This window comes from Aethalodelphis obliquidens, unplaced genomic scaffold, assembly GCF_003676395.1.
Source record: "Aethalodelphis obliquidens isolate GAN/ISIS:26980383/991018 unplaced genomic scaffold, ASM367639v1 scaffold41, whole genome shotgun sequence".
In the NCBI taxonomy this organism is placed as follows: domain Eukaryota; kingdom Metazoa; phylum Chordata; class Mammalia; order Artiodactyla; family Delphinidae; genus Aethalodelphis; species Aethalodelphis obliquidens.
Genome location: NW_020837985.1, coordinates 1,671,868 through 1,696,286, shown reverse-complemented (window position 1 = coordinate 1,696,286; position 24,419 = coordinate 1,671,868). Strand labels below are relative to the sequence as shown.

Sequence of the window (24,419 nt, the reverse complement as noted above, 5' to 3'; positions counted from 1 at the left end):
GATGTAACCTTATATGGCAAAAGGAACTTTGATGATGTGATTAAATTAAGGATAGTGAGATGGAGAGATTATCCTAGATTATCCGAGGGGACCCTAAATATAACCACACGTATCCTGATAGAGGGAAGCAGAGGGAAATTTGACTACAGATGAGGAGAGGGCGATGTGAGGATGGACGCAGAGATTGGAGTGATGCACTGTGAAGATGGGAGAAGGCACCACAGGCCAAGGAATGCAGGCAGCCACTGGGAACTGAAAAGGGCAAGGAGCCGGCGGAAGAATCTAGCCCTGCCAGCACCTTGACTTGAGTCTTGTGGATCTGACTGTTGATTCTTGACCTCTACAGCTTTCAGAGAACAGATCTGTGCTGTTTTGAGCCAACACCTTTGTGGTCATTTGTTACAGCAGCCATAGGACACCCTACGGTGGGCCAGCTGAGTGAGGTTTGCAGCCTGTGACTCTCCTGTCACTCCACACGTCCTCTTTGGTGAGCTGCTTCCTGCTCCCAGGCAGAAGCTGGAGGCCCCAGTTCCACCAGCCCTGGAGAAGTAGGCTGCTGTCTCTTGGGATCGAGTAACGAGCTGGAGACCACAGCCCTGTTGGACTCGGATCCACAAGGCCAGGATCTGCTGCCTTCAGTTTCCACAAAATTGCCACAGTTACAGGATGATTCCCTCTGCTCCAGATTCTAAGATGATAGTCTTTAGGGAAACACACGTGAGCGTGCACAGATTCACACCAGCACGGCCTGTTTGCTCTCCCTGCAAATCAGGTTCCGGATTCACCTTCCTCCCTCACCTTCCATGGCCACCACCCTGGCCTAGGTCGCCATCACCTCTCATCTGGGCCCCTGTGATCGCCTCCTGCCTGGTCTCCCAGCTTCCCATTCATGCCCCACCCTCCCCAACTCACTAATCCTCCAGAAAGGTCCTTTAAAGTCGTAAGTCACATCTGCTTCCATATCCTGATGCTCAGACTACACCCCCGGTGATTACACGAGAAGCTTGGGGTGGGGACCAAGCTTCGGTGTGTTTCAAAGCTCCCAGGTGATGCTGATGCAACCGCTCGAAGGGAGTGACGACGGGACGCACATTTGACCTACGCCCTCAGCTGTACCCCCGTGTTCAGAACACCTTTCTCTTGGAGGTGGAGTTCGTTACCTTGCGTGTGTCAAAGCCGAACTGTCTTTAAGGTGCCCTGATCCCTATCTTCCTTCTCACTTCCCAGGGCTGTGGGGAGGGTCACAGGAGATGACGGGCACACAGGGGCCTACCTGCCTTCTCCCCTCCCCCTCCCCCCTTCCTCTCTGTCTCCTTTCTTTCCCCTTTCCCTTGCCCATCCCCCTCCCTCGTCCTTCCTTCTCGCTGTTAAAGGTCATGTAAGGGATGTGGTAGGTCACTACGTGGCGGCACCTTCCTCTCTGGGCCCAAAGCACAAACTTCAGCCCCTCCCATGCAGCCAGCAGTGCACAGCTCCTGCAGAAATACTGTTGGCTCCCGGGGGTGCAGACACAGAGCCCCTTGCACAGCTGCACCCTAACACAACTAAACAGCTTCGGCCAGGCAGGGTGGAAGCCAGTATTCTTGGACAACTATGGGCCACAGACTACAGACTTGAATCCAGGCTTGTCCAGCCCCACTTATTTCACAAATGAGGAAACGGAGGCTTAGAGAGGTATCAGTGCCCTGGAACGGTACATGGACCAGGGGGTTTTGGACAAGTGGCCTGTGGTGGCCACGGGCAAGGCCTGCCCCACCTGGACCTGGAACAGCTCTCAGACCAGGGAGGGCTCCCATGATAACACCAAGGACCAGCCTTGGGTTGAAAGGGAGAGGATTCTGGTTGGCTTTGCCGACACGATGTCTTGGTTGAATAGACCAAGGACTGGCTGGGGGGGGTGGAGGTAGGAGTGGGTGTGCCGGCCACCCACTCCCATTCCCTCTCCAGCCCTCAAGTCTGGTCGTGTCCTGAGTTTCCTCACTCCCAACACGTTGGGGACTCACAAGGAAAATGGGAAGGCAGGGTCTCTTTTGGGATCACCTTCACCATGGGGGCAAAATTCTTACCAAATCAGTCTCGTGTGAAAGGGCCCGAGAAAAGAATGATTTTTTTTTTTTTTTTACAATTTAAGCTTGAGAAGGAACCTGTAGGGGTTCCCTACTCTTCCAGCACCCCCCTTGCACATTTTCTGAGCAATTTTGCAAACTGCTGCTCTTTGGTAGAAAATTACTCGTCTGTGTGTTCCTCTTTGCCAACAGCCCTCCCCGCCTCCACATCAATAATAATAACCGTAACGATGCTGACGGCAGTGAGCGCCCCTCAGGTCTGGAACGTGCGTTACAGTTCACAGAACGTTTTTACATACATCGTCATATAGGAGCTCTTAATCCTCAGGAGGCAGAGCGGGAAATATTATAGCCTCTATTTTCCCATAAGGCCCCTGAGGCTGAGAGGAGGTTTCCTTCCGTGATCTGTCTCAGAACCTTCTTTACACCAGCTCTCTACTGTCACCTTCCTGCTGTACAAATAGGAGGTACAGCGCTGAGCTGGCCTGCTGAATCGATGTCCGAACCCAAGCCTGATCCTTCGCTTGCCTTTGTGGTTTCTTTTTTTGGTGGGATACAGTATTCATTAATTATAACCAACCACGTGGCCTCCATAGCTTCCTATATAGTTAGGTCTTTATTGGCAATTGATGTACTCTATAAATCAGTGTGAAAAAGACTGTGAGCTATGGACATATAAGGACAGGAAACAAAATAATACTTAGTGGATTTTTTTTTCAGACATGAGGGGCCTGTCTTTGTGATTTTTTTGTCCTTTTCCAGAGGAATTTCCAGCCGACAGTCATGAGGCTCCAACATGCTATGACCCTGGGTATGGGAGCTTGGTCAGAATATTAAAAAAATATATGCTGATGAATATCAAGGAGCAAAACCCTATACACGAATGAGAAATGGGGTTACTTCTTGGCTGACTGAATGGGTCGGAATGGTCACTGAGCATTGGTTGATTGAAATATCAGCAGGCCCACAAGGGAAGAAATAAAAAAATTAGTACGTCAGTGTCATGAGTGGTATTAGAAAGAAACACGTTATAATATCATCTTGTTCGACAGAGCATTTCAGAGGGAAAAGGATATCTCCGTTTTCTCATTTGTATCATGGGGATACTAACTGCAAGTATTCCTCAGAAGGTTGTTGTGAGAATCAAACGATATGATCCATTGAAGAAAAGCACAGTACAACTTGGTATATGGAAAGTATTCAATATAAACATTCTAACCAATCAGAGAATAAAAACAGTAATAGCAACAACAACAACAACAACAACAGGACGTCCTATTCTCTTTTCTGCAAACCCAACTTGTTCCAAAGCCAAGATGGTCACGTGGCTTCCACAGTTTTCTGCCTGCAGGGGCACCAGACTCTCTGCCACCTGGGCTGGTGACACAAAGTCATCTCGGCTACTCCCTCTGGTGCCATCATTCCTTTGTGTGCCCAGGGCGTGCTACCTTAGCTCACGAGTGTCTCTCCTTCCATCTGAATCCAAGCTCTATCATTTGCTTGTAACACTGTACATGTTTCCACACCAGTCCAAACCATCATCACACCTTGTCCGGACTGCCGAAATGGAATGGCTTTCCTTCTGTCCACGGTCTCCACTGTTCCAATCTGCCTTGTGCCTGCTGCCAGGCACATCTCCCCCAGTCTCTGACTTTCCTCCATCTCTTACGTCAGTAACGACCAGTCATGGCTCCCACTCGCCACCGAATCCCATTCCAACTTGTCTGATGAGCTTTCAGCCTCTCAAGACATGATTCCAAGGCTCTTACCAAAACTCACACACTTTTCTCCCTGAAACCTCTGCCCCCAGCAGGCTCTTTGCATCTCCCCCCATCCCCCCGCCAAATATATTTTGATGACTTATCAGCCAGGCCTCTAGTCTAGGCATTTCGGAGTGAGCCAACAGCCCAGTTTCCCCTGATAAGCCAATATTCTCAAAAGCAAAGCTGCCTGGCTTTGAACAACCCATTAGCCTGAAGTTGCTTTGTTCACTTGACAGATATTTGAATACCCACTATGTGCCAAGTTCTGTCCTGGGGGCTGGAGATAGGGGAGGCGGGTGAGTGAAGCTTAGAGCTGTTCATTTAGAGTATAATCTAGTAGAGGTGACAGAAAGTTACAGAAGCAGTGATAATGCAAGAGTGCCCTATATAAATAGGTGGTATGAGGTGTTAGGAGAGAGGTGTGGGGAGTTGGGAGAGGTACGCAGGAGTCTCACTGGACTTTATCCCGAGGGTGACGGAAAGCTAGTGAACGGGGAGGAGGGAGAAGGTATGTGGTGTCGACTGACGTGCGTTTCAGAAAGCACCAAGTTTAATCCCTCCATGCCTGGCGCTTCCACAGCTTGCCTCCAGCCCTCCTTCTGGATCCCTATGCGTCTGATTCCTAACACAATGTAATCGGCCAATGCATTGAGTTTACACTATTCATCTATTTGTTCACTATGTCACTATGTCCCAGGTGCTGCATTAGGTTGTGACGCTACAAAGGCGGACAAAAATAAGAAGCCCTGTGGTAGGCTGAGTAATGGCCCTCCCAAAGATGTCCAGGTCTCAATCCCTGGAACTTGTGACTGTTACCTCATATGTAAAAAAGAACACTGAAGATGTGATTAAGTTAGGCCCATCCTCATATATCCAGACAAAACTACAATTCAAAATGATACGTGCAGTTCATAGCAGCACTGTTTACAATAGCCAAGACATGGAAACAACCTAAATGTCCATTGACAGATGAATGGATAAAGAAGATGTGATATATGTATATATACAATGGAATACTACTCAGCCTTAAAAAAGAATGAAATTAATGCCATTTGCAACTACATGGATGGACGTAGAGATTATCATACTAAGAGAAGTCAGAAAGAGAAAGATAAATACCATACGATATCACATATATGTGGAATCTAAAATATGACACAAAAGAACTTCTCTACGAAACAGAAACAGATTCACGGACATAGAGGACAGACTCGTGGTTGCCGAGGAGAAGGAGAGGTGGGGGAGGGATGGATTGGGAGTTTGGGATTAGTAGATGCAAACTATTATATAGTGAATGGATAAACAATAACAACAACAACAAAAGTTAAGGCCCATCCTGGATTATCTGGGTGGGCCCTAAATGCCATCCTAAGTGTCTTTATAAGACGGAGGTAGAGAGAGATAGGAGACACAGCCTTTAATTAAGAAATCACACAAATTTATAGCTAATGACAAACTGACAGCAGCTGGACAGCCTGACTTTGTAAGGGAAGACGCTTCTTCAGGGCAGGGGCTCTCCACCCTGTCTCTGCGCTGGCGTCAGCAGAGGGTCTCTTAAGTACCCTGACCCTCAGGCCACACCAGCTGAGCCAGACTCCCTGGGTGCGGCCGCAGCAAATTACGTTCCCATCGGCAGAGCATGAGGGAGCCTTTTCTCCACATCTTTGCCGACACTTGTCACCCCTTGTCTTTTTGATGATGGCCATCCTGACAGGTGTGAGGTGGCATCTCCTGGTGGTTTTGATTTGCATTTCCCTGATGTTTAGTGATGTTGAGCATCTTTTTATATGCCTACTGGCCATCTGTATGTCTTCTTTGGAAAAAGGTCTATTCAGGTCCTCTGCCCATTTTTTTTTTTTTTTTTTTTGGCGTTATGCGGGCCTCTCACTGTTGTGGCCTCTCCCGTTGCGGAGCACAGGCTCCGGACGCGCAGGTTCAGCGGCCATGGCTCACGGGCCCAGCCGCTCCGCGGCATGTGGGACCCTCCCGGACCAGGGCACGAACCCGTGTCCCCTGCATCGGCAGGCGGACTCTCAACCACTGCGCCACCAGGGAAGCCCTACCTCTGACCATGTAAAAAAAAAAAAATTATTTATTTACTTATTTATTTTTGGTTGCATTGGGTCTTCGTTGTTTTGTGCAGGCTTTCTCTAGTCGTGGCAAGAGGGGGCTACTCTTCGTTGCGGTGCGTGGGCTTCTCATTGCGGTGGCTACTCTTGTTGCGGAGCACGGGCTCTAGGCGCGCGGGCTTCAGTAGCTGTGGCTCGTGGGCTGTGGAGCACAGGCTCAGTAGTGGTGGTGCACGGGCTTAGTTGCTCCGCGGCATGTGGGCTCTTCCTGGACCAGGGCTCAAATCCGTGTCCCCTGCACCAGCAGGCGGACTCCCAACCACTGCGCCACCAGGGAAGCCCCCTCTACCCATATTTTAATCGGGTTTTTTTCTTTTAATGGTCAATTGTATGAGTTCTTTGTATTTTAGATATTAATCCCTTATCAGATATATCATCTGCAAATATCTTCTCCCATTCAGTAGTTTCCTTTTTGTTTGGTTGACAGTTTCCTTCACTGTGCAAAAGCTTTTTTCTTTTTTAAACATCTTTATTGGAGTATAATTGCTTTACAATGTGTTAGTTTCTGCCATATAACAAAGTGAATCAGCTATGCATATACATATATCCCCATATCCCCTCCCTCTTGTGTCTCCCTCCCACCCTCCCTATCCCACCCCTCTAGGTGGTCACAAAGCACCGAGCTGATCTCCCTGTGCTATGCGGCTGCTTCCCACTAGCTATCTGTTTTACATTTGGTAGTGTATATACATCCATGCCACTCTCTCACTTTGTCCCAGCTTACCCTTCCCCCTCCGTGTCCTCAAGTCCATTCTCTACGTCTGTGTCTTTATTCCTGTCCTGCCCCTAGGTTAATCAGAACCATTTTTTTTTAGATTCCATACATATGTGTTAGCATACAGTATTTGTTTTTCTCTTTCTGATTTACTTCATTCTGTATGCCAGACTCTAGGTCCATCCACCTCATTACAAATAGCTCAGTTTTGTTTCTTTTTATGGCTGAGTAATATTCCATTGTATATATGTGCCACATCTTCTTTATCCATTCATCTGTCGATGGACACTTAGGTTGCTTCCATGTCCTGGCTATTGTAAATAGAGCTGCAATGAATATTGTGGTGCATATCTCTTTTTGAATTATGGTTTACTTAGGGTATATGCCCAGTAGTGGGATTGCTGGGTCATATGGTAGTTCTATTTTTAGTTTTTTAAGGAACCTCCATACTGTACTCCATAGTGGCTGTATCGATTTACATTCTCACCAACAGTGCAAGAGGGTTCCCTTTACTCCACACCCTCTCCAGCATTTATTGTTTGTAGATTTTTTGATGATGGCCATTCTGACTGGTGTGAGGTGATACCTCATTGTGGTTTTGATTTGCATTTCTCTAATGATTAATGATATTGAGCATTCTTTCATGTGTTTCTTGGCCATCTGTATGTCTTCTTTGGAGAAATGTCTATTTAGGTGTTCCGCCCATTTTTGGGTTGGGTTGTTTGTTTTCTTGACATTGAGCTGCATGAGCTGCTTGTATATTTTGGAGATTAATCCTTTGTCATTTGCTTTGTTTGCAAATATTTTCTATTCTGAGGGTTGTCTTTTCGTCTTGTTTATGCTTTCCTTTGCTGTGCAAAAGCTTTTAAGTTTCATTAGGTCCCATTTGTTTATTTTTGTTTTTATTTCCATTTCTCTAGGAGGTGGGTCAAAAAGGATCTTGCTGTAATTTATGTCATAGAATGTTCTGCCTATGTTTTCCTAAGAGTTTTATAGTGTCTGGCCTTACGTTTAGTTCTTGAATCCATTTTGAGTTTATTTTTGTGTGTGGTGTTAGGAAGTGTCCTAATTTCATTCTTTTACATGTAGCTGTCCAGTTTTCCCAACACTACTTATTGAAGAGGCTGTCTTGTGCAAAAGCTTTTTAGGTTAATGTAGTCCCACATATTTATTTTTGCTTTTGTTTCCCTTGCCTGAGGAGACAGACCCAAAAATCTTTTGCTGAGACTGATGTCAAAGAACATACTGCCTATGTTTTCTTCTAGAAAATTTATGGTTTCAGTCTTACATTTAGGTCTTTAATCCATGTTGAGTTTATTTTTGTATATGGTGTGAGAAAGTAGTCCAGTTTGATTCTTTTGCATGTAGCTGTCCAGTTTTCCCAACACCATTTACTGAAGAGGCTGTCTTTTCCCCAGTGTATATTTTTGCCTCCTTTATTGTAGATTAATTGACCATATAAGGGTGGGCTTATTTCTGGGCTCTCTTTATTGATCTATGTGTCTGTTTTTGTGCCAGTACCATACTCTTTTGATTACTGTAGCTTTGTAAGCATAGTTTGAAATCAGGGAGCATCGTACCTCCAGCTTTGTTCTTCTTTCTCAATATTGCATTGGCTATTCAGGGTCTTCTGTGTTTCCATACAAATTTTAGGATTATTTGGTCTAATTCTGTCCGCTGTATTTTTCTTAACAGCAGGATGTCACTGACTCAATTTCAAAGGAGGACAAGAGGCCTGTTAATACTGCTGTATTGTTAGCAGCATAAGTAACTGCAGCAATAACTAACAGAGACCCTCAACTACCTCACTGCTTAGGATCAGGACCCACAGGGTATAGGGCATTTTAGATCTTCTGCTCTCTCTGTCTGGGCCACTTGCTGTTCATTGATTATTTGACTGGTTCTTGCATTCAGTCATGCATGCATTTATTCATTTAATAAAATATGTGTTGCAAGCCTAATACATGCCAGTACTGTTCTAGGCACGGGGAATACTGTCACCTGGAGCTTATCCTTTCATGGCCTAGGTTATGACCCTAGAGACAGAGAGAGACACTGGAAGTGAGATGGCATGAGGTCAGGCTTTGGCCCCAGTCTATCTCTGCTCATCACCTGTTCTGGGTTGATTTTAATCTCCCCTGCCACCCCCAAATATATGTTGAAGTCCTAACCCCAAGTACCTCAGACTGTGAGTGTACTTGGAAACAGGGCCTTTATAGAAGTAATCAAGCAAAGATGAGGTCATACTGCCCCTCTTCAGTATGACTGGTGTTTTTTATAAAAAGGAGAAGTTTGGATGCAGAGACAGACTTGCACAGAGGGAAGTCAATGTGAAGAGACACAGGGAGAAGATGGCCATCGACAAGCTAAGTAGCGCCTGAGGCCACCAGAAGCTAGGAGATAGGTCTGGAACGGACCCTTCCCTAGTGCCTTAGGGGGAGCATGACTTCTGGTTTCCATCACTGGGAGACAATAAGTTTCTGTTGTTTTAAGCCACCCTGTTTGTGGTACTTTGTTAATGGCAGCCGTAGGAAACTAGTACGCCACCCAAAGCAGGGATCTTTTCTTTCCAGGCAACCAGGGCCTGGAGACCAGGTGGTGAATGCTGACCTGGCTGCTTTGGCTAAATTTGAAAACCTGGACCCACCTTTCACTAGGAAAGAGCACAGTGACTTGGACGGGAAATGCCTCACTTTCAGCAAAACTGGTGTGTGAACACTTGGCATTTACACTTGAGAGAAATTGAGGGGTTGTTGTGTTGTCAACAGGAATCTGCCAGAGAGCATACCCAGGGGGCATTCACAGGTAGGGGTCACTCGAAAATTCTGGTTTGCACACAACCCTTTGAGCAGCCAGCTGCCCTGAAAGGCATGCTCTCTGGGCTCCATCTTCACCTGTGACCAGTGACGTTGGTCTTGCCTTTTGGTTCTGCTCTCAGGTGCCACCATCAGCTTCTGAGATTTTCCTTGTGGGGCAAGCAGACAGGTAGGTGTGGTGATTTTGTGGCAGATACTGTGGCAGATTAAAGATGGCCACACATTCTTTGACATTTCTCCTATTGATATGTGGGGTTCATGTCCCTGTCCCTGCCCCCTTGAACTGAGGCTGCTCTGTGGCTGCTTTGCCCAACAGAATGTGGTAGAAGTGACACTATGACAGTCCTGAACCAAGACCTTTAAGAGGACATGCAGTTTCTGCTTCCTTCCCCTTGGAGCTCTGGGCCACCATGTAGGAAGTCTGACTACCCTGAGGCTGCCATGCTGTGAGGAAACCCAAGCTACCCACGTGGAGAGAGAGATGCTCAGCCAGTCCCCACTGTTCCAGCCCCAACATTTCAAGTCATCTCAGCCAGACAGCATGGAGTAGAGATGAGTCATAACTGCTACACTGTCTGAACTTCTCACTCACAGAATTGTGAGATACAACAGATTTCTGTTTGAGAAACTCCTAAGTTTTGGTGTGGTTTCTAGGCAGCAGTACTTAACCAGAATAGAGGCAGACCCAAGATATCAACCAAGAGTGTGAGAAGATGCTCTGCATCTGGACTTTGAGACCAGCAAGTAATTTTCATAATGAATGAATGACACCGAGGAAGGTCTTAGAGGTTGAGGCGGGGTCCACACCTGATGGGCCACCTGGCTGGCTCCGTCATTAGGATGATAGACACAAGCTCACCTGCCCACTCTGCAGCCCCCATCAGCCCCCGGGGCAGATAGGAAATGTGACTAGAAGACAAGAGAATCTCTTTCTATTACACAACATTGCTACTAATAGCTCTGCGCTGGCCACTGTGCTAGGAGCTTCATGTGTTATTGCTATACTTCACAAAATCTTGAAAGTAGGTGTTTTACTAATACGGAAACTGCAGTTCAGATGCTTATGAAGAGCTCAGAAGAACATGCTCTAGGACCAGAGCTAGTCCAAGGCAGGGCTAGCATTCAAACCCAGGCTCCAAGGCTTGGCTTTTGGAAGGAACCCAAGGGAGTCCAAATTGGGGTGACCTGACACAGGAAAGGTAGGGGGAGGGGAGAGGGAACAGGAGGAAGGCCTTCAAAACAAACACAACAGAGTCCAGTTATTCAGAGGTACCCCTTGAAACGACTGCCACATCATCCATTTGGCCAACACAGAAGGTTCCTCTCACCAACCTAGAAATCTCAAGTCGCCTCTCAGAGTTCTGAGGGAGCAATGACTGTGAAAAAGCTCTGCAAAGAGTCTTCTGTAGGACTGAGAGTCTGACGCTGTATAAGCCCTAACATCTGCTGATTTGGTAAGTGGATATATTTAGTGGTGGAACAGTTTTTCTCCCAGTTTCATAACACTTAAAAAAAAAAAACCTGCTTGTCCTATTTTTTTTTTTCTTTTCTCCTTTTCTTTCTTTCTTCTTTTTTTTTTTTTCATGAACTCGCGAGGGATGTTGCCATTCTTTCCATAGCAACACACTAGGATACTGACTCTGCTTTGCTGGGAGAAGTCTAAGCCGGCCCCGGGAGGAGCAGAAGAAAATGCCGGGCTGGGGTGGGGAATAAATTGCTAAAACTCCAGTATCCGAAATGAAGGCAGAAAAAGCCTTGAGGTGTTTTGGTCCCAAGAGCTGCAGGTGTCATTCCAGCTTCCGCTCCTGTCAGGTACTGAGGCGGTGCCTGCACGTACGGGGCAGGTCCTGAAGCCCTAGCGTATTTGTTCCCAAAGGATCGTGATTCTGACAGTTGTATCGTTCTCTCCAAAGTGCTACCTTTCTTCAGTGCTTTCTGGATCCTTCTGATGATGGTAGGGAGGCAGCTTCAACTAGGTGACAACCTGTCTTCAACACTTTTTGATAACATCAACTTGTCTCTCCTTTTTAAAGGAAGGTAGACCTGGACATTTGGGGAGGGAATGGGAAAACCAGCCCAAGTCGAGAGCACGTAGTTCCCACTTTCACACACACCATCTCCTTTCATTCCCACGATGGCCCCGTGGAGGGAACATTCTTATCTCCATTTCCTTGAGGAAACTGGATCTGAAGCCGAGAATCTGAAGCTGTCACGCCTAAAGAAGGGCTCTGCAGGTACAGAGCTGGATGCAAACGTTGCTGTCATGTGTTGCCATTTGGTATTGTCCGGTGTGTCTGCATGGAGCTCGGCTACCTTGGCCTGAAGGCGGAAAAGCCAGCACCTCCTATCAAGGGTGATAAGGGTTAGCAGACCCACTCTGCCCTTGTTCTTTCCAACATGACATTCTACCTCTCATTTCTATTCTCCAAGAGGCTGCTGCGGTGAGTGGAAGAGCACGTAGGAGGACGAGTGCCTGGGAGTCATTAAAAAATAATACTTTTGAAGAATATATTACGATGTAGGAACATACTCATAATATGTTAACTAAAAAATGAAGCTACATAATGTAGTGTATGATGCCATTTACCTGAAAATTAGAGAAAAAGCAGTGGTTTCCAGGGGCTGGGGTGGGGGCTGACTCCAAGGGGCACGAGAGAATTTGGGGGGTGATAGAAATGTTCTATGTCTTGATTATCGTGATGATTACTCAACCACATGGGTTTATCAGAACTCATAGAATTGTTCACTAAAAAGTGAATCTAATTGTATGCAAATTATACCTTGATTTTATTTTTGGGTTTTTTTTTGTCCATATACTATGGCTTGTGGGGTCTCAGTTCCCCGACCAGGGATTGAACCCACTCCCTCAGCTAAGAAAGCGTGGAGTCCTAACCGCTGGACCGCTGGGGAATTCCCTTATACCTTGATTTTAAGAAAGACCAAAAAAAGGGCTTCCCTGGTGGCGCAGTGGTTAAGAATCCGCCTGCCAATGCAGGGGACATGGGTTCGAGCCCTGGTCCGGAAAGATCCCACACGCTGCGGAACAACTAAGCCCGTGTGCCACAACTACTGAGCCTGAGCTCTAGAACCCATGAGCCACAACTACTGAAGCCCGCGCGCCTACAGTCCATGCTCTGCAACAAGAGAAGCCACCGCAGTGAGAAGCCCTCACACTGCAACGAAGAGTAGCCCCCGCTCACTGTAACTAGAGAAAGCCCGCACACAGCAACAAAGACCCAACACAGCCAAAAATAAATAAATAAAATAAATACATAAAAAAAAATTTGCAGCTACATATTAGTATATACAAGAGAACTCCAATTTTGTGTCAACACACACAAACATTTGTAAAAACATGCAGATGATGTTAACACTGGCTATCTATGGGCTGAGGAATTATTCATGATTTTTATTTTCTGCTTTATATTTTTTCAACAATTTCTATAATATCCTAGACTGTTACCTTTAGAATCAGAAGAGTGGTTTTCTTTTGTTTTAGGAGAGAAAACACGGCTGAAACAGTTTTGGAGTCAAGCTCCATTTCTTAGAAGCTGTCTGACTTCAAGCAAGCAGGGCCATAACCTCTGAGCCCAGTCTTCTCATCTGTAAAATGGGATAACACCATTCACCTCTGAGGGTTGTCACTATGATTAAATGAGATAACAGTTGTAGAAGTACTTTATAAATTGGAAGATGCAGCTCGACTAGTAATCACTGCCATCCTCTCATCTTTGAGAACTTCTTTGATTTCCTAATCCAGTGGTTTTCAAGCATGATGTCCTTACACATTTATGCTAGTAAGAGCTTGAAGCTAGCACATGACTTATTTAAAAAAAAAAAGGAGTACCTAGTACGTAGTGAGTACTTAATAAATACATGTGGAATGAATAAATGGCATGCTGTCCTCCATGTGTTGTACCAGAAAAAGCAGTGAACCATGCCCTCGTTCATACACTGCAGTGGAGCACATATTCAGAACCGTTGATCGTATGCTGTGTACTGATCATGAATCCAGCACATTGCTACATCTAATGGCACTTTTAGGACATTTAAGAGGTATACACCAAGAAGCTAACCATCTAAGTAGAAGCAAAGGAGGAATAGATGATAAGGAGAAGAGCTTGGTGAAGGGGCGATTAGCACACAGGGCCGTGGTGGTGGGGAGGAGATTTTTCCTGGCTAGGTGGGACCACAGCTGAGCCTTGAAGTTTCAGCAGGAAAGAATGGATGTTACAAAACGAGGTAGAAAGATGTTCCAGATGGGAGAACAGTTTGGGCCAGGGGTTGACTATGATCTACCTCTTGCTCTTGTAAATAAAGCTTTACTGGGACCCAGACAGCCAGGCCCATGTTTGCTTTTACCCTTCCACGGAGGAGTTGAGTAGCTGCAACAGAGACCCTCTGGTCTGCACAGCCTAGAGTATTTACTATCTGCCCCTTGACAGAAAAGGTTGGCTGACCTCTGGTCTGGGCCAAGACACAGAGGCCTGAACAAACCGTGGAGTCTGCTGAGGACCAGGTGAGAAGGGAGCTGGGTGTAACAGAGGAAGTGGGGTGGGAGGCAAGGAAAAGATGGGACAGGTAAGGTGCCGAGGGTAGTGGGCGTAGTGAGGAGGTAAATGCCTGGACTGAAGTTCTTGTTTCCACGGAAGCAAAACAGCACTGCTGAATTTGCCGGGGAAGAAGAGGTTCTGGGGACCTGGACCAGCCGACAGCTGGTCTTGGAGGGGCCTGGTGGTGATGACCCTACAGCTAGGACCGCAAGAGAGAGTGGCCTGCAGGTTCTGCCATCCTGCACGGGGGCTGGGAGAGGCGCCTCTGTCGGAACAGAGAGGCTGAGGGGGATGTGAAGGCGGGGCCCTCCCTACTGGCACCCACCCACACCCCAGGTGGCTTCGGCTCTTTCACAAACTCTGATGCCATCCTCTGAGCCTGGGGGTGTTGGAGAGGGAAAAGCCTGCTTCTATAAGAACAGCAAGGGCTGTCAGGGGATAAAAGGCATTGGTCAGACTCCAGCTTTGTTCTTTCCTTCCTCATTCATTCATTTTAAATGCCTTGAATGAAATTACTCCCTCAGTCTCCAGTTCAGCTCCCCTGTTCTTGAGTTAACTCCCATCCTCCTATCTCTCCATGAAAACTGCACTCAGAGTAAATGATTTCTTAAGGGCTACACCCAGGCATCATGCTAGGTTCTTCTTTTGTCCTCAGGGCCTATCGCAGGGCCTGGTATGCGTGGCTATCTAATAAAAATGTTGGCTGAACCACTGAAATGACAAAGGTGGGCAGGACACAGTTTCTGTTTTGGGAACTGTGTCACTCCTGTGTCTCAGTTGCCTCATTTGTAAAATGGGGATGAGAAGGGCATTTACGTCATATGATTGTGAGGATTAAATTTGTTTAACAAGAGTCACTTAGAACAGTGCCTGAGTCAAGGCAAGAGCTCAGTAGAATACCACAAAGCTACAGTAATCAAAACAGTTTGGTACTGTCACGAAAACAGACACATAGATCAATGGAACAGAATAGAGAGCCCAGAAATAAACCCACGCACCTATGGTCAAATAATCTATAACAAAGGAGGAAAGAATATAGAGTGGAGAAAAGACAGTCTCTTCAATAAGTGGTGCTGGGAAAACTGGACAGCTACATGTAAAAGAATGAGATTAGAACATTTTCCAACACCAGCTACAAAAATAAACTCAAAATAGATTTAAGACCTAAATGTAAGACTGAAAACCTTAAAACCCCTAGATGAAAATATAGGTGGAACACTCTTTGGTGTAAATCGTAGCAATATTTTTTTGGATCTGTCTCCTAAAGCAAAGGAAACAAAAGCAAAAATAAACAAATGGGACTAATTAAACTTAAAAGCTTTTGCACAGCAAAGGAAACCATCGGCAAAATGAAAAGACAGCCTAGCCTACTGAATAGGAGAGAATATTTGCAAATGATATGGCCAATAAGGGGTTAATATCCAAAATATAATATATAAACAACTCATACAACTCAACACCCAAAAAGCCCAACAACCAGATTAAAAAATGGGCAGAAGGCCTGAATAGACATTTTTCCAAGGAAGACATACAGATGGCCAACGGGCACATGAAAAGATGCTCCACATCATTAATCATCAGAGAAATGTAAATTAAAACTACAGTGAGGGGCTTCCCTGGTGGCGCAGTGGTTGAGAGTCCTCCTGCCGATGCAGGGGACACGGGTTCGTGCCCTGGTCTGGGAAGATCCCACATGCCGTGGAGCGGCTGGGCCTGTGAGCCATGGCCGCTGAGCCTGCGCGTCCAGAGCCTGTGCTCCGCAACGGGAGAGGGCACAGCAGTGAGAGGCCCGCATACCGCAAAAAAAAAAAACAAAAAAAACCCCCCAAAAACCCACAACTACAGTGAGATACCACCTCACACCTGTCAGAATGGCTGTTATCACCAAAAAGAACACAAATAACAAATGTTGGCGAGGATGTGGAGAAAAGGGAACTCTCACATGCTGATGGTGGGAACATAAATCGGTGCAGCCACTGTGGAAAAGAGTGTGGAGGTTTCTCAAAAAAAATTAAAAATAGGGGGTTAAGAGGTACAAATAAGCTACAAGTATATATTGTACAACATGGGAAACATAGCCAATATTTTATAATAACTATAAATGGAGTATAAACTTTAAAAATTGTGAATCACTATATTGTACACCTGTAACATATAATTTTTTTTAAAGTTTTTTTTGATGTGGACCGTTTTTAAAGTCTTTTATTGAATTTGTTACAACATTGCTTCTGTTTTATGTTTTGGTTTTTTGGCCGTGAGGCATTTGGGATCTTAGCTCCCTGACCAGGGATTGAACATGCACCCCCTGCATTGGAAGGCGAAGTCTTAACCACTAGACTGCCAGGGAAGTCCCTAATTTATATAATATTGTACAGCAACTATACTTCAGTTAAGAAAACCAGAACTACTGCATTACCTAGCAGTTCCACTCCTGGACATATATCTGAAAAAAAAAAAAAAAAGAAACCGAAACACAATTTGAAAAGATACATGCACCCCAATGTTCATAGCAGCACTATTTACAATAGCCAAGATATGGAAGCAACTTAAGTGTCCATCAACAGATGAGTGGATAAAGAAGATGTGGTATATATACACAATGGAATACTACACAGCCATAAAAAATGAAAGTTTGCCATTTGCAACAGCATGGATGGACTTGGAAGATACTATGCTTAGTGAAATAAGTCAGACAGAGAAAGACAAATACTGTATGATATCACTTACATGTGGAATCTAAAAAATACAAGAAATTAGTAAATATAACAAAACGGAAGCAGACTCACAGATATAGAGAACAAACTAGTGGCTACCAGTGGGGAGAGGGAAGGGGGGGAGAACAAGATGGAAGCAAAGGATTAAGAGTTACAAACTATTATGTATAAAATAATTAAGCTATAAGGATATATAATACAAAACAAGGAATATAGCCAATATTTAAAAATTGTGAATCACTGTTTTACACCTGAAACTTATATAATATTATACATCAACTATAACTCAATTAAAAAAAAAGAGAGGTTAGTAGATGTTAACGATTTTTTGGGTTATGTTTTATTATTACAACCCGAAAGGGCCCAGACAAGAGCAGCAAAATCCTGAGGGTTATGAAAGGTTAAAAAAAAAAAAGGTGGAATCATTTCCATTGGAATCATTTCCAAGGCTTTCCGGGGATCCAGAAAGGCTTCAGAGTAGAGGCGTGGTCTACAGTGCCTTGAGAATGGAGTGTTTGGGAAGAATCCTAATGGCTTTACTAGATAGACACTGAACTGTAACTGATTACTGATGTCTGCTCTGGGCAAGGAAAAGTATAATGGTGGTGTGTGTGCCTCCTTGGCTTATATTGTTTGTTTTAGGATTCAGACATGTTAGGGCACATTTTGAATTCTGGCAGTACAGACCCACCAATAATTTTTTGAATTCTAAGGCCTAAGAGTTGTCTGGGAGGTAATGTATCCTTAGGGAAGGCATATGCCCTGACTCAGGAACACTGCCTGAGTCATCAGAAGGAAATGCAGTTGTGACTGCAGCCTGGTGCCTGATCTTCATCAGATCATCCTTTGGCCCAGACCCCAAGGATCCATGCCCAACTCTGAGAGGAGGGGACAAGTCAAAACTGACAGAGCTGTTGAGAGGAAAACTCTGCGTGAAGCAGCGCTGCTAGGGCCCCGTGACGGAACGTAACACCTGGGGTGGGGGATAGATTCTCCTTGTCACAGCAGAGTCCACCATGGGGGTGGAGACACTGTGGGGACACTGACACTCTGTCAGACGCCGGGGAGTCTCACAAGGGCAAGAACTGGAGGCCCAACTCTGGCAGAAACAGGAGACGCATTCGTGGTGGCTCCTTAAAGACTCTCTGCCACGTCCCCTGAGGACCCCCAGGAATAGTTAGGGGGCTGGAGATGGTCAGGACCTGGAGCCCCACCGCAATGGGAGGGGACAAAGCCTCACGCATAGTGACCTATATGTGAGCCCAAGGCTGGGAGCCCTGAGAAACACAGGTCACTGGGTTAGACTGCCCTGAGGGGATGAGTGCTCGGAGTGCCCAGAGGAGGGAGGTGCTCATTGCCTGGGGCGAGGGCAGAGGTGCTGGAAAGCTTCACAGAGACCAGGGTGGAGCCAGGTGAAGGTGTGGGTGGGGACCTGGAAGAGGAAGGGCATCCTGGACCAGGGAAGATGCATGAGCCAAAGTTCAGAGGCACGAAAGGAAGGCTGGGGCCGGGAATGGTGCGGGTTTGGGTGGATGGCGGTCAGGAGATGATGAGCGCTGGGAGGGGACGCTGGAGGGGCTGGAAGTGGGGAAGGCAGATCAGGGGTGTGAACATGAACAGCAGGACTCTGCCTTGGTCTTTGTTGCATTTCCTGTTCCTAAGGACAGCAGCTAGCCCAGAGGGAAAGCTCCACGAGAAAGAGTTAAATGAGAGGATGGATGGATGGAAGGAAGAAATCAGGATTGGGGGGAGGGTAGAAGCTCCCCTTCCTTTTATTGAGAGCAAAATGGGAAGGAAACCCTGGTTGGACTGTTAAAGGAAAGGAAACCTGACGAGCAAGATTATGAGCAAATACAGCAAAGAAGAAGGGTGTGTGCGCAGGTGCGTACATAAAGCAAAAGCGTAAGAGACAGGTTGTGTTCTCAGCCCCGAGCCTCAAAAAAGTACCTGTAGGTTTAAAAGAAAAGAAAAAGAAAGGCAACGGAGCCCCTCTGCACTGGATTGAAGTGAAGAGCACAAAGCAAAGGGATGATTAGAGCCTTCCCAGGATGCAATGCAACTTCCTTCAGGCGCCAAGGGGGAAGGACCCCTCTTAACCTGGTCCCCGGTGCTCCCTTCTCAGCCTCCGCGGCTCAAAGGGACGCAGCAGGAGGATGCGCAGGCCAGGTAACCCTGCCCAGCGGGGCCGCGGCCGCGCATCAGCCTCCTCTCCTTGTTCTCGCCTCGTTGTCTGTCTTTGGAGCCTTGCTGAGAAGGAGGAAAACGGGGCCAAAGCTGAGATGAAAGCGCCTGTAATCTCATAAAAGAGCCAGGCGGAGGCTCTGAAAGGCACAGAGGAGCCAGCACCTGCCATTTGCACTTCAAGGCAGGCAGTTTGAAACCCACCAAGGCGAGAGGCCTGACTGTCCTTCCCCACCAGAACCCGGGCTTGGGCACGCTATGGCCCTGGGTACCAGAGCGTGCTGGTTGGTCAGCTGAATATCCCATGGGCTGCAGGAGGTAGAGGAGGAGAGGCAGGTAAACCACCAAAGCCCCCGGCTTGAGAGCTGGAGACTTCAAAATCCATCACCTCCTTTCCTTGCCGGACACAGTATTTATCACTTCCGTCGGCCCTCAGGCCACTGTACAGTGGGGAGAAGGACCTGCTATCACAAACGAACCCTCTCCCAAGGCCATCACAAATGAGGCTCCGTCAGAACGGAGAGAAGAATGAGTCTGCCTTAGGTGGCACACGAACGGAGCCTTTTCTGCTCCTCTTTGCTCTCCCGAGAAATTCTGCAACCCGGCTAGAACCCGAGGCTTGCACGGGGTCTCGTTAACCACCCATAACTGGAAGAGGGAATGTCTTCTCAGAGCACAAAGCCAAGGAAGCAAAGGCAGAAAGAATGGATGATTTTCCAAATGAAATCGCCACATGATCAGTACAGGACTCGTGACAAATTTCTCGCAAAGTCATCTTCTATTTTCCATGAGCAATCTAGAAGGAGGACTTGGGGAAACCTACGAGACTGAAGAGAACACGTTGTCCTTTCCAGCTGTGAATCGCTGTGATGGTGGGAGAGGCCACGGGAGGCAAGGTGAAGTGGGAAGAAGGCTGAGTTCGGGGCCATGCACCCTCACAGCGTGACTCAACTGTGTTCAGGGTGCTGGGCTCTTGGTTATCCGTTGCAACTCTGGGAAGGCATCCACGTGGAGAGAGCCTCTGAAGGGGAGTTGGAAGACCTGAATGCTCCGCCTGGTCCCATTCCTAACAGGTGTCATTTCACTACCTGGGGATTTAACGGGGTGAGCTCTTGAGTTCAGCTCCAGCCCTCCAGGTTCTGAGATGCCAACGGCTGTTCCAAGAAAGGTGAAGAAGCAGCATCCCGGAGAGTCAGCAGGAAGTAGGGGGAGAGGGTGCCCGGAAGATGCGCAGTCATGGCTGCAAGGAACCGGTTATGACAGACCCAGCCCAGAGTTAGGTTTAGGGAAAGCAAAGAAGAAAGCAAGATGCTCCCCTTTGGGAATAACATTAAAATATCTGCTGTAGGAATCATCATAAAGACAGAGATATGCCTCCCCAAAGCAGCTTCCCTGGGAATAACTGAATTGCAGACTCTGAACATCAGAAAAATCCAAGAGAGATGAAAAACCTTGGGTAACAACACAATAGGGAGAAAAACACTTCTCCAGGAGCTGCCTGAAGTATCTGAATTGACCTGTATCAGGGAGTAGAGGTCTGCCACTGCAAGAAAGGAAATTGGTTGCAAGTTTTAATTAGCTGGGGTTTTGATAAGTGGTGGATCTTGGAAGCGGTAAAATGCCAAGTGATGGGCCTGAAAGGGCAGGTGAACCAGAGACAGGGTGGGCACTTTGCTCCGGCAGCAGCATATAATGAGCTTGAAAGTAGGCCAGGGCTGAACCGGGGCCCGCAGGCGTGGCTGAGAAATAACCAGTGGGGCCCTTGTGCCTGTCAGTCGTAGACAAATGCCATCTGCTCCAGATGCTGCCCACTCTGCCCCATTCTCTCTCCACTTTACCATTGGTGGTTACGGCGACCTGGCTGGTGGGACCAAAGTGCCTTGAGTGCCCTTCTGTTCCTCTGGCTTAGCAGATGCTGCCATCTTGGCCAGGGCAGCCTGGCAGAGAGCCGGCTGCCAGGGTCAGACAGCAGGGTGAGAGCAGGCACTCTCCAGTGCTCCTTGCTGGCTTGCCTCCTTCCTTCCACAGCCTTCCCTGAACACCTCCAAGGCATCAAGGACTGTGTTAAGTGCTTTGACTGTGACAACAAGCAATCTTTTCTCCCTGGGTTCAAGGAGGTGGCAGATAAGAGGACAGGCAGAGATGCAACAGTAGCTAAGTTCTGTGAATGGGAAACAGAAAGGACCATAGAGGATAGAGTGGGGGGTGTGGGGTGGAGATTAGGAAAGGCTTGCCCCGGGAGCCAGGTGAGCTCACTAAGGCCATAGTTACAGAGGATGGATTCACCCATGGACTTGGTGGCGCTTGGTGGGCTCTATGCACCTATCCTTCCTTCCTATCAATCGTTCATAGTGTCAAAACCTTTCTTTTGTCGTAAGAGTGAACCAGGTAAGGAGGTGACTGGCTCAGGAAAGAGCCACGAGTGACTTTAAGCACGTGCTCTGTGGTCCGTGAGCAAGTGCAAGCCGGAAGGGCCACCACGTTCAGGCTCCACTGCAGATGCTGCCCCGACTTCTCAGTGAGTCCCCTCAATCCCCTGAGCTCAGGCTTGCTCAGGACACAGCACCTCAGCCTTTGCTCTCTGCCTGTTCCCATCATGAGGGGCAGGATGAGAACAACACAACTGCTGGAGAACTTCCTCAGCCGCCTGATTCCTGGGAGTCTAACACCTGCTGATAGGTCTTCCGGGCTCAGCTAAGGCCGTGGTACCTGAGGATGAATTCTTTCCCTCAAAACACACCTAGCTCCAAGGCAGACAGGCTCCTAAAGGCATGATCTTTGTGTGTGTGTGCAGGGCGGGGGCACGGAGGCTACCGGGGAACATAGTAGTCAGGCTTTGGGGATGGGCAGAACTGGGTTCCAATCTAGGTTTCTGCTGTGCAGACATTCGTACGTGAATGTTCACAGCAGCACTATTCATAACCATCAACGGTGGAAATGTCCATCAACCGATGCCTGATAAGCAAAATACAGTCTATCCCTACGACGGGGTCTTACTTGGCAAAAGAAGGCATGAAGGGGTGACACATGCTACAAGTACAGGCCCTGAAAACATGATTCTAAGTGAAATAAACCAGTCACAAAAGACCACATACTGTATGACTCCATTTGTATGAAATGTCCAGGATGGGCAAATCTATAGCGATGGAAAGCAGACTCGTAGCTGTCAAGAGCCTAGGGGGCTGAAGGCCTGGGGGAGGGGGGGAATTGGGAAGCGACTGCAAATGGGCATGGGGTTTCTTTGTGGGGTGATGGAAGATGCTGGACAATTGTGTTGAGGGTTGTACAACTCTGGACTATAATAAAACCTGCTGGATGGTACCCTTCAGTGGGTGAATGACGTGGTATGTGAATTTTATCTCAGTAAGGCTGGTATATTTACATTGCTTCTTGGCTCCCACTAGACTAAGGTTGACGAGGGCAAAGACCCCTTCCTTTCACTGTCTTCTGAGGACCTGGCACATGGTTGATGTTTTCATATTTGCTAATGAATGAACACGTGGCCTTGGGCAAGCCCCTTAGGTTCTTTAAGCCTCAGTTGCCGCATCTGCCAAGCGGAGATAAGAATGTCTCTCGCGGGCTTCCCTGGTGGCGCCGTGGTTAAGAATCTGCCTGCCAACGCAGGGGACGCGGGTTCGAGCCCTGGTCCGGGAAGATCCCACATGCTGCAGAGCAACTAAGCCCGTGTGCCACAACTACTGAGCCTGCGCTCTAGAGCCCCTGAGCCACAACTACAAAGCCCTTGTGCCACAACTACTAGCCCGCGTGCCACAACTACTGAGCCCGCGTGCCTAGAGCCCGTGCTCCGCAACAAGAGAAGCCACCGCAATGAGAAGCCCGCACACTGCAATGAAGAGTAGCCCCCGCTCGCTGCAACTAGAGAAAGCTCACGTGCAGCAACGGAGACCTAACACAGCCAATAAGTTAAAAAAAAAAAAAAAAAAAAAAAGATTGCCTCCTGCAAAGGGCTGCTGATTAGGAGACGGGGCACTAGAGGCCGTTGGCAGGTCTGGGGCACACAGTGGTGCTGATTAAAGGTTGGTCCCTGGATGTGTGGTTCAGCGCCACTGACTCGGCTCCATAGGGGGGTCCCTCCCACTGGGAATGCTATTTCCTAGCCACCCACCTCCCTCCCGTCACTCATCCGTTCTTAGAGCCCAGTGTCCACGGCCACGCTGTCACACAGAGCGGCCCGCATGAAGCCGGGTGTCAGGTCGTTAGAGCCTGCCCCGTGCGAGCACCCCGGCCAGCAGGGGGCTGGTGAACACATCAGACTGTATTTGCTGTCTGTCTGGAGAGGCCTCTGACAGCCTCTCCCAGACTGTGTCTGTCACTGCCGGTCAGGGCGGACGCCAGCCAGCAGCACACGCTGCTGAAAGGCACAGTATTTTCAAAACAGCTGCGTGAGGGTCAAGGCTACGAGTGCGAGAAGCCACGCCGCCATCCTTACGAATCCGTTTTGCAGAAAACATGAAAAGGAACTTCCAGGCCCCCAGATGCCTGGAACTCTGTGTCCCACTCCCACTCTTGTTCACACCGGGGCCCCAAGAGCCCGGCCAGGGGTCCGGGTGCGCAGTGCCCCCCAAGCATCTGTCCTTTCCAGGCCTCCGAGCCCTCGGGGGAGCCATTCTCTTCTCCAGGAAGGCGACTCCCTGCCACCCTCCAGCCTCCCCAGACTTCACCGGTAACCCCTCCCTCTTTCGGGAACCAGCTGGAAAGTACCTTCTGCAGAGAAGCCCACCTGATCCTTTTAAGATGAGGTTAGGCCTCCATCACATGGGCTCGGAGCTCCATTTTTCCTTCCGTCTGCAACGTTACATTGATGATCATGTGTCTAAGGTCTGTCCCCCAACCAGCCCGTGTGCTCCCGGAGGGTGGGATCTGTTTGGATTACCGCAGTGTCCCCAGGGCTTAGCGCACAGGAGACGCTCGCTAAGTACTTGTTCAGTGAAACAGTCCCACTGACATTCTCCTTTCTCTCCACTTCTTCCAGCTCTGCTGGGCGGCGGCCTGTTCCTGCCCTGGCCCCTGTACCCCACGAAGCCAGAGGAGGAGAGGGTTGGAGGAAACACTTGGGTCTCTTCACAGAGAAGCCCCTTGTGTGGCAAGAGCGTGGGGAGGGGAGGAGAGGAAGCGGGAGGGGTGCGGGGTGAAGCCTGGAGGTGGGGGGACGATGCAAGGGACGGGGTGGGGGCTGAGGAGACTGCGAGGCTGGCCTGCGGGCCCCTCCCACTCTATCCACCCGCACCCCACCCGCGCTGCCCACCCCTCGTCTGGGCAAAGCCCCTTCATCCTCTGGGGAAGGTGACACTCTAAAGCTGGTGGAGAGCTGACCGAGCAGCCCTACGGGTGACCGCAAGGGGCTGACCCACTGGTTTGGTTTCTGGACAGTTTGAGCCAGGCTCACAGTAAGAAATACATTCCACATGGCAGTCGTGTGTGTGTGTGTGTGTGTGTGTGTGTGTGTGTGTGTGTGTGTGTG

General features: G+C 48.1%; 2 protein-coding genes across 3 annotated transcripts in view; one reads left to right on the top strand and one right to left on the bottom strand.

The window, feature by feature from the left end:
• Nucleotides 1–13,021, top strand: part of DERL1 (derlin 1) — a 113,520-nt gene extending 100,499 nt beyond the window's left edge. The window contains exon 9 of one of the 2 annotated variants that reach the window (XM_027132357.1): nt 12,989–13,021. In XM_027132357.1, coding sequence (XP_026988158.1) covers nt 12,989–13,006 — 18 coding nt within the window. In that variant the 3' untranslated portion in view covers nt 13,007–13,021. Of the gene's footprint in view, nt 1–9,611; nt 9,678–12,988 lie in introns of those variants that run through there. The other variant, XM_027132355.1, reaches the window with a different exon arrangement.
• Nucleotides 1–24,419, bottom strand: part of ZHX2 (zinc fingers and homeoboxes 2) — a 173,061-nt gene that overhangs the window by 38,361 nt on the left and 110,281 nt on the right. The gene's annotated exons all lie outside the window — the stretch shown is intronic.